Genomic DNA, 11,010 nt, shown 5'->3' on the forward strand with positions numbered 1-11,010 from the left:
GTTTTTCTTCTAAATTACTATCATATAGTAATAGGTTCCCTACTTCTGAATTCTCTTAGAGCTTCTGGAATAAACCCACTTGTTTGTGCCTCATTCCTCTTAATTATACTGCTGAATTCCCAAATTATCAATGAAATTTCTTCTACTCCCCCTGGCCCCTCCTCTTAGCTATGGAAAGCAGCAGGGCATGAGAGAACATCATAAATGAAGTAAAACAAAGTATTAAACAATAAAGCCCAGTATAGTTGCTGTGGTAGGCTGAATAATGGTTCTCAAGGATATTCGTGTCCTAATACTTGGAATCTGTGAATGTTACCTCATATGGTAACAGGGAATGCACAGATATGATTAAGTTAAGGCTCTTGAGATGGAGAAATTATCGTGGATTATCCGGGTGGGCCTTAAATTACAAGTGTCCTTTTTAGAAGGAGACAGAGAAGGACTTGAAGACAGAAGAGGAAGAAGGCAATGTGATAATGGCAGCAGGAGGAGAAAAGGTGATCTGATACAGCCATTAACCAGGTAATAAGGACAGTCTGTAGAAGTTGGAAAAGGCTAGGCAATGGATTCTCCTCTGGAGTCTCTGCAGGAAGCATGGCCATGGTGACATCTTATTTTTGGCTCAGTGAAAGCCATTTTGGATCTCTGGATTCCAGAACTATGAAAGAATTAGTGTGTGCTTTTAAGCCACCAGGTTTGTGGTAATTTGTTAAAACAGACGTAGTACATGGATAACCTTGCCTTTAAGGCTGATGTAAAAAAATTCTTTCATCAAGGTAATTACCCAAATGACAGCTTAATGGCAGTTTAGTTGAAAAACAAAACAAAACAAAACAAAACATAAGAAGGTCCAGTCAGTAGTGTCTTCTTAGAATAACATCAATTCACTTATGTACCATACGAAATCACTCACATTGTTTTTAAACAGGAAAAACCTTACCTAGTAAACAAAAGTTATCTCTGCCTGAGGTTACGCACACAATTTTAGCCTAATTTAAAAAGATTCAATTTACTTACCTCATCCCATTCTAAAATAAAGCTTTGGATTTTAGAACCATTGTCACTAGGTGCCTAAAACAAATAAAATGAGTATAAATTAGTACTTTTGTAAAAGATACCATGATGATCTAATCTAAGGACTCTATAACTGTTGTAGATGTTCTCTGTGACTTAGCCCTAGAAAAATTTGCACAGAGAATACAGAAATATATATTTTGTATACACCATAATGCTTTTAAATGCAAGGAAAAAAACCAAAGCAATAGGTTACTCAATTTTTTTTGAGCATTGAACTATCTGTTTAAGTAAGAACTATCCTAACTTTTATAATTGTTAAAAAAAGAAAAAAAAATCAGCTTCAAGTACCTAGGACCGATCCTGTCATTTTCATTACAACTCACCTTACAGTCTAAAAATAATATTGTGTACTACACCACAGAGTGAAAGAACTAGGGTGCTGAAAGAGGGCATACTATCTGGATCTCTGCTTCTGGACTCGGTGCCAATTACTAAGGCTAATTCATCAATCTGTTAATCTTCAGTCTCCCTTGACATTTTAGTCCACTATTTAATCAGTCATGAATTTCAACCTTATTTTTATCTGAACTTTCTATTTCAACCTATTTCCTCTTTAGTCCTTACTTGGATGCAGAACAAGTAATCACTACTGTCCTTATAATAACTTCATCTATTTGAAGACAACTGACTCAAAGAATTAATTCTCTTATCAAAGTTAAATAATCTTAACTTTTTAAATGGTTCTCCAGAGAACTTCTATAATTTTCTGGACTCTATACAGTTTTTATATAATTTTGCCAACTATGTAAAACAACAATCAAGGATCATCAAGTTTTTAACAGAATCTTTTATTATGTGGAGGTCCAAATTATTTGTTGAATACTAATACAAATAATGTATNCTAGATCTTATCATTATTTTTATTTATTTAATAAGCCAGTATACATTTCCTTCCAATAATTAGTAATTTGTTAAGATGTGGTTTAGGGACACAGTTTTTCCACACCCTCTCCAGTTATGGGGAGGGGGGGATAGAAGGGGGGGGTGCTTTTTGGAAAAGCCTATTGTCTCCCTGGAGATACAGATTGTATACCCTGCAATTTGAGAGTGACTGCCACAGTGAAACAGTTTTAAATAGAAACTGGTGATCTGTTTATAGTGGATCAGTGAGGAATTTACTCTTATTTGTGTGTATACATTCTTGTTCCTATGTGGTAATAACACCATGGTGTTAGAATTCTAAGAATTTTAATAAGCTTATTAAATTATAAAGAAAATTAACAACTCCCCCTTAGAAGACCTGTTGGTATGATAATCATTACTGAAACAAAAATATAATCCAGAATCATCATAGAGGACAACTGGAAAGAATGTATGTACTTCTCAGGTTTGTAAATCCTGTAAATATGAAAATTGTATTTAGAAATTAAAATGACCCAGTGTTATCAGAAGTTTTTAAAATGGAGCTAATATAAAGTATAACAAATATAAATTATGTACTGCATAATCAAATTTCCCATTATCATTAAAATATTCTTTCTACGGTTCTTAAAGAGTAATAAATTTATTTTTGTTCTTTAATAATGAAAACAATTTACAGTGGCTTCTGTCATTTATTTGAAATGATTTGATTAAACAAGCACTAGTAGGAAAATTCAAATGCTTAATTTATCAATTAATGAGTATCCTGTTATATTTTGGGGAAAACTTCTGCACAAAAAAATAGGCTGGCTTATATTAACTGGTATATTAATAAATTCAAGCGCTGGCTGTCAAGAAACANGGGTAGGTGGTACACCTTTTTAGGTGATGTTCTAAAATTTTATTGGGGGAGGGAGGAGAGGTGTTCTGATCATCACAATACCAGCGGGAGGAGCAGCTGGTGATTAGAGGGTGGGGATCAAGGATGCTAACAGTTCTGCCGAGTGTGGGGCATTCGGTACAACAGAGAATTATTCTCTTCGTCTAGGAGAGACTTTGGATGTCCTACTAGACATCTATGTAGGTGAAATATCTGTTTATAATTATATGAGCCTAGAACCTAATTTCATTTTACAAGGTATTTTTTGGTATAGTTTGAACAGTTACTGAATTTTTCCACAATTCAACTATTGTGCAATTAATTGGGAAAGACTGTACTTATATATTATTTCAGAAAATCATGTCACCAGTGACTGCTGTCTGGTATTTGAATGACCAATTCTATCCACAGTGCCTGTCCACTTTATTACATCTTGTGTAGCTAGGTCCAAACATTTACATATCGAAATCTATATTACTCTATTAAGAATAATTTTATTCCTCCCTTTAAGGCATCATATTGATATTTTAAAAACTGAGTGTAGTTATTATGAACCTCATTTAGGATAAAATTCAGGATATAAAGTTGTTACAATAAAAATAAGTAATGAACTTAGAATTACCATTGTGACACTCAATATCATCATCACATGTCCAGTATCATAAGAAATGCTCATTATAAAACAATCTTTCCTGCTATATTTACATATAGTAAAAAAACAAAACAAAAACCCAACAGGAGTATTATTTTAAGACATAAAACCAAACGCCTATTTAATATATGTAAAGAACAAGAGCAAGTTAGCTTAAAGCACTTTTTGTCTCAAAAAATACTGCAAAATTAATACTATGGGGAGGGGGAAGGAAATAAATGTCCAGCTGGAAATATTCTAGAGAATATTCTTACCTTCCATTGCAAAGTGAGTGAATTTTTGGTCCGATTGGCTATCCTTGGTGGGTTAGGTATATCAGGTTCACAGCTCAAGGTGGTAAAGCTTTCAGCTTCTGAAGGAGTTCCCTTTATAGAATTGTATTCTGCCTGGACTCTATGGTGATAAAATAAAGTCACAATCTGCAGAAATCATTGTTTCCTGCCCGTCAATAGTATTTCCTTTAAATACTTGCAAGTTAGTAAGGTACCCTCTAAATGTTCTGAGAAAATATGCATATTAGAAGGGTGGCTGTTAAAAACAAAAAAAACAAAAAAAAAGGATAGACCAGGAGCTTTCATCTTTGACTGCAACCCAAAGTAAAAAATACATATTAAATTGTGACATAACTGTGTCTGTGCAACATGTTGTTACACATAGGCTCACAAACACTATCACACATACACATGTGTGGAACAAGTGTCTGAAACAATATCCTTAGTTAGGGTAATATACTGATACTTTCTATTCCATTTGATTATATTAAAATTTTTTAAAAATGCTGAATATAACCTACAAAATTAACTACATGATTCAATAATGGTTGCAATCCAGTTTGAAAAATTAGATTGGACAATAGTTTGGGTTCATCCATATGAAGTATAATTGAAGACTTCATTTAATAGGAATAATCCTAACCATAAATGTTCTTTTTAAAAATGGAGGTGACTAACTAAATGCATTATACTGAGTCCGAAGCAGGGAAGACTCTAGAGTCTATAAAATTTTGGTAAATTATAATGGAAGATTGATCTATGCAGAGTAAAACAGTATGTAAGTTATCCCAATTAAATGTGAAATTCTAGGAGTTTTAATCTCTCAAACTCTTTCCAAAACAGGATGTAGTAAAAATACTAAGTAAGTACACACCAAGTACTATTTGATTCTGTTTTGTAAATATTTCAAAAGCTGGGACAATTTTCTAGTGCTAAACTAGATACTGTATACACATTATACATATTATCTATATTCACTCCAATCCCAACAGGGTGCTGTAACCTTTCAATATATAACACACAAGTTAAATGTTTTTGGGAAAGTATTGATAACTGTATCAAAAAAACCAAAGTCTGTGTTTATTAAATTATAATTAATTTATAATTAAATTATATTCTAGACTTTTAAGGAAATGATTAAAAATAAAACTACCTATGCTATATCATATAAACACACCACATAAGAATTCCTTACTTTGCATGGTAATCCGTAGCTGGTTTGAGATCATTTAAAGTAACACTTGTTTCTTCTCCTCTGAGGGGAAAAAGGTAATATTTCATTGATTGATAAATATAGCATTTTCAGAGGATATGCACTATAGGTACTTTATGAAATTAGACTGCTTTTTACTTTACCAAATGTTGACCATATTGAAATTCCATTTATATGGAATTTGTATAATTAGGATATGTGCCCAATTTAAGTATGTACCTGCATAATACTTTAAAACAAATAGGTATGCTAAGCAAATCAATTGTGTAAGCCAGACTTTTTTGAGTGGAGTGAGAAAAGATATTTAGCTTATTGGAGAAATGGAACCATTTTTGATTTAAAAATCCATTTTGTACATAGTTAAAATGTGAAACAACACATGTACTACTGAAATCAAAACTACCAAATTTTTACAAGGAATCTGCCATTATTGCATGTTATTGGAATATGATGTGGAACTTTGTTGAAAATGTTACAGCTTAAAGATAAAAAAAGTCATGATTTAAAGTAAAGCATTTCACATGGCCACTATTACATTTTAAAATACAACAGCACATATCTTCTTAAAATAATCATTCGATACAAGTATTACTTAGTACGTAGCCAACAAACCAGCCTGTTTTCTGAACTTCTCCCTCCTCCCCCTGGCCCACCCCTGCCCCTTCTGTTTTCAAGTTATCCTTTTCTCAAATCAAAGCCAGTAAATATTATGAGAAAGAAAACATATCTCACTGGTGAAAATGCTTTCATGAATTAGGCAGTTGCAGCAGCGTCTTCGGAGAGAGACCTGAATTGGTCTAGGGTAAAGAAGGTGACTAATGTCCCTCTTGTGCTCTCAGGCTACAAATGGAGAAAAATCCTCCCTCTTAGCAAGCAACCAAGCACAGCTAACCAGAAATGGGGACGGACGGATGGATGCGCACACACACACACCCCCGCTTTGTCCCTTATTTACCCTTTAGGTAAATAGGTTTGTCTTTTTTAAGAAAAATGAATAAACACAAGGAAGTCTCAATAGAGATAAAGAGACAGGACACTTTTATTACCTTATGTTACTAGATGATAGTCACTGGGGTAGTTTCACTTTCCTTTCTTCACTATAGTAGCTATTTTTTGCAAAAAGATACCAAGAAGGCTGATTTACCTACCCAGTGTTCTATGTTATGATTATTTGAATGACTAACCACTCGTTTACAATCTTCCTTGTGCTTAAATAACTAATAATCAATTTTACTCTTTACGTTTTTCATTAGAATAAGCAACTTCTATATAAATAAGGACAGAAAAAGAATTTATTTCATAACTGTCAATCATAAATGTCAAAATTTTAGCACTGACTCTTTCTAAGGCTTCTTGCTGTGTAATAAATACACTTTTGAACCACAGAAAGAGAACTATGACAGGCTTTCAAAATAACGATTATTAACGAACCAAAATACAAATAAGAAACAACGGTATTAAGTTCATTTTACAATAGAACATGAGCTTGTACATATAAGAATTAAATCCAACTCTTCAGAGGAGCAATACCACATTTAATGAGTTCAGAATCTAAGAGTTTTCCATTTCTGGTCCGGGCTTCTATATACTCTTAATTTATATTTATGCCTCAGGCATATGTGAATAGTGAAACATCTGTTAAGAGAGCTTATTGAAAAATAAAAAAGCTGAATATGGCCAATGAAAGCCATTATTCCAAGGGCATATAGACAGAAATGATTGCTCGTCAGCATCTGGACTATTTACATCGAAATCACTATGGCTAGTCAGTTTATAAATCCAAAATAAAAGCATGAAGAGAGAAAAAAAGAACAAAATTAGTTTTTAGCTCTTTATGCTAAATCATTAACTTACATAATGGGAGGGAGTAAAACATAACAAATACCTACGCATATACACTTTTATATTTCCCATCTTTTCCAGTACTCGAGACCAGAATTTCATAGCCATAGAACTCTGGTACAGTAGTCTCATCTGTTTCGCCGTTAATGAAGCTGGAGGGAGGTGACCAGGTAAGTACTACTGTCCTTGCCTGGATGTCTGAGGCCTGCAAAAACATAGTATGTAAAAGCTCTTTGAAATAACTAATATGCACAATGTACAGTGAAAAATCTAATGGGGTTTTAAGGTTAAATAAAATATATCTGTACCTACTTACATACAATGACTCATAAATAGAAACCTGTCCTTTTGTAGATGAGATATAATTTGTTCTGAAAGGGTAGATGGGTTAAATAGAAGTTTAAAGACCATTTTGGACCATTCTACTGTGTAGAATTATTAGCGGAAAGTTATTAGTGTAAACACCATATACAGTTAAAAGAAAGAATGGGAGAAAAAACCCACTTGTTACATATTTGAAATATAGTTCATATTTGAAATAGTTCATTTCCTCAATTTATAAAGTACCTTACAATAAGAAAAAGACAAAAACAAAACCAAAAAAAAACTCAAGAGAAAAATGAGGAAAGGACATGGACTGTCCAAAGACATGTAAATATAAATGAATACATGAAATGATGTGTAACTGCATTTGTAAGTAAATAAATGTAAATTAACACAAGATACCACTTTTTATCCACCAGCATGTGAGGATATACGATTGTACTCCATTTTATGGAAGGAGAAATAGATTCAGAAAGGTTAAGTGACCTGTGTCAGGTTGCTCAACTCCTGAGCACACAGCTAAGACTAAGACTATAGCAATGCTCTCCCCACACACTGCACTTGGGTCACATGAGTGAGCTCTTCTTTTTTTTCCCTTTGGTTCCTCAAATGTACCGTGTTCAGTTCTTTTCAAATACTGATCAGTGTTTGCAACACTGTCCCCACACTCCCCCACTGTCCACAGTGCCCAACCACTATTTTTCTTTAAATTTCAGTTCGATCATCGTCTAGTCCACTATTATATATTCTTACAGCACCTTATCTCTTTGTTCTGACACTTTCCAGATATAATTTTGTATTTATTGCATGATGCTTTTTTACTCTACTAACTTAAGTTCTGAGGGCAGGGCCATGCCTGCCCTTCCCATTCTGTCTCCAGTTTCTAGCATAGCATCTGACATTTTGCAAATAGTCAAATATTTATGGAATGAATACATTTAATTTGGTATTCTGAATGAACTACAGCATGCAAAAACCACACACACACACACACACACACACACACACACACACACACACACACAACCCGACCTGTACATCACAGCTCACAAGAAATTTAATAAAAAGGCACAGCTACCCAAACTGTAAACAAACAAACAAACAAAAAACTAAAACAAAACAAAGCAAACCAAAACCATCAGTATTACTTTATGTTTTATGACACAGGGCTTATTATTTTATTAAATTACATCTTCCTCATAATATTGGGCAACAAATTCTTTAAAAAAATTGTTTCAAGTTTTATGTGCCTTTTATACTTTTTTAATTTTAATTATATTAATTAAATTAATTAAATTATATTTAATTTTAATTATATTAATTAAAATTATACTTTTAATTAATATACTATAACAAGTAAATGCCACTAGCATCAGCTATTATGTCATTCAAATAATTCTATTAAGGCTATCAAATTCCTTTTCTAGTTTATCTAGTGAGATATATTTGGATATATATAGATCTTGGAAGCATAATGCCTGAATTTCAATCCCAGCTTCAATACTACTTATTAAACCAACTCTTGCTTTACTTTTCTCATCTGTAAAATAGGGGAAATAGTAGAGAGGGTTGTTGTAAGAATTAAAGAAAATAATGCATATGTGTATTCAAAGCTCTTTAGACAGTCTGACACTAGTAAACTTGTGTTAGCTTTTATTATGAAATAATTCTGTATGTTTACATTAATTTACATGTATATGCTCAATTCTTAAGAGAAAACAAATTAGAATGAAAGAAAACTACAGCATCCAAATCTATTATTTAGGGTTGTCAGAAAACATAGGACCATAGTAGCCTATTAAAGTAGCGAATGTCTTACTCAAACTTCCTAAAATGGGGTAAAATTAAAAGGTAACCCTTTGTGGAGGTGATAAGAGTAACAACTTTTCTAACCTGTTCTTGTACAAAAATTAGAGCTAAGTATTTTTTGGGTACGTAGCACAAAATATTTTAGCATGGATTTTTTTGGGACGACAGGTAAGCTTTTTGTTTTGTATACCAAAAATAATTTTTATCAGTGTTTAATAAATGGCCTTATCCTGGCTGAAAAAGCCCTACTATCTACTTCTTCCACATCTTGTACTACCTCTTCCTTCCATTTTACCACAGTCTGGTGATAATGGTTCTTTCTATCTGGCAAACTTGCCATGCTTATTCTTGCCCTCCCTCTCCTATTCCTTCCAACTTTTGTGCCTTTTCTAACTCTTCGGAGGCTCAGAGAAAGCTTTCCTGAGTGCTCTGTTTAAATAACTCCCCTCTCCTCAGTAAGTCATAATATCACCCTATTCTGTAATAGCACTTTTTACAATCACACATGATTTTGTCTGTATATTTGTTTTTTATTTACTGGCACAGTAAAGGCTCAATACATATTCTGAGTGGTTGTCATGATGTCAATAAATATTTTGATTGACTTACTGAATGAATAACTGTATGTAGCTCTTCAAAGAATAATGCAATGACACAGGAAGACTGTTAAGGCATAACATAGTAAGTGAAAAGATCTTGCCACAGAGCAATAGGGTACAGTACAACTTCTTTTTCATAGAGACAAAAGAAAAAATTAATATTTTGGTGGATGGACATATACGAATGAACTGAAATTGGACTGGAATGAATCCCAAACTGTTAGGCATGATTACACTGGAGGAGTGGGTAAAGGAGATTTATTTTTACTCTCTATATTTATGTATTACTTACGTATTTTAACACATTAATTATGAAATATCTGGGATTTAATCAATCACTGGCACTTCTGTTAGCTTGCTTTTAAAATGGAGTCAAGTTATAGCTCTTATAAAAAGCAGAGGAAGAAACAGACTAATCTGAAAAACTACTGTGATATTTTGGTTTTCCTTCAATCTTCATCTTAATTTTTTCTAAAGCCATTTCTTCATAAGGCTGAAATCACAATGTCCAAATAATTTGATCTCCAGCATTTTTACCCACAAAAGCATCTTAGCGTGTTTCTGCAGTCTTCAAAACTATATTTTAAAAATGGCTATATCATTCTGTCCAGTAAAAACATTCCAATTTATCTATATATTCCTTTGTTTTATTTTTGTTAATATTAGTGTTGCAACATACATTTTTGTTTGTGTAGCTTTTTTATTGAGAAATGGGACCTCACAGTTTCAGAAGTTTAATTTATAGTTCTTTTATTTACTAGTGAAGAACCTTTGCGGTCTTAACGGGTTTAAAAAATACAATTTGTATGAGCATTTACTTAATCTTTTTGTTGTATCTGATCTAAATATTTTTCCTATTAGAATGATAGCCTTTATGTAAGCTATTTTAAAAATATGCAGAAAATTCTATGTAGCCAGTTCTGCTACCATGTCATTTTCTGACTTCTATTACATCTATATTTATAAAGCATTGAGGAATATTAACTTTCTTATACAGCTTGATTTTATTTAACTATTTTTGCATCTGGAGTTACTTGGATATATTTTATATGGAAATCATATAAATGGGTTTTTAAGAAATTGCTAATCAGCTGTACCCACACTCTTTATTAGATCTTTGCCTGGTTTAATGATTTTCAATGTCATTTAGCATATATTAAATCCTTGTTTAAAAAAATAAATTCTTGGTTGAATATTCTGCTTCACTGATCGTTTCTCTCCTCATGTCAGATCTATATGGATCCTTTATTGACCTCATATTCCTTATATAGAGTTAAGTTTTAAGTAAGGCCTGAACAAAAATATACCAAAATCAGGCTGGCCGAATAGCTCAGTGGTTAGAGTGTGTGCTCTTAGCAACAAGGTTTCCTGTTTAACTCCCGCATGGGATGGTGGGATATGCCCACCCGCAACTAAGATTGAACACGGCACCTTGAGCTGAGCAGCCACGAGCTGCCAACAGGTGGCCAGATGGCGAATGG

The 11,010-nt window shown here is 32.9% G+C and overlaps 1 protein-coding gene across 1 annotated transcript in view; it reads right to left on the reverse strand.

Annotated features, from left to right (window-relative positions):
* The window catches only part of FNDC3A (fibronectin type III domain containing 3A), a 150,539-nt gene that overhangs the window by 42,399 nt on the left and 97,130 nt on the right, over positions 1-11,010 (reverse strand). Inside the window, exons 7-10 of the mRNA XM_019650830.1 lie at positions 6,845-7,002; positions 4,938-4,997; positions 3,725-3,863; positions 1,018-1,071 (exon numbers count right to left, since the gene is read on the reverse strand). Of these exons, the coding sequence (XP_019506375.1) occupies positions 1,018-1,071; positions 3,725-3,863; positions 4,938-4,997; positions 6,845-7,002 (411 nt within the window). The remainder of the gene's footprint in view (positions 1-1,017; positions 1,072-3,724; positions 3,864-4,937; positions 4,998-6,844; positions 7,003-11,010) is intronic.

This window comes from Hipposideros armiger, unplaced genomic scaffold, assembly GCF_001890085.2.
Source record: "Hipposideros armiger isolate ML-2016 unplaced genomic scaffold, ASM189008v1 scaffold_148, whole genome shotgun sequence".
Lineage (NCBI taxonomy): Eukaryota > Metazoa > Chordata > Mammalia > Chiroptera > Hipposideridae > Hipposideros > Hipposideros armiger.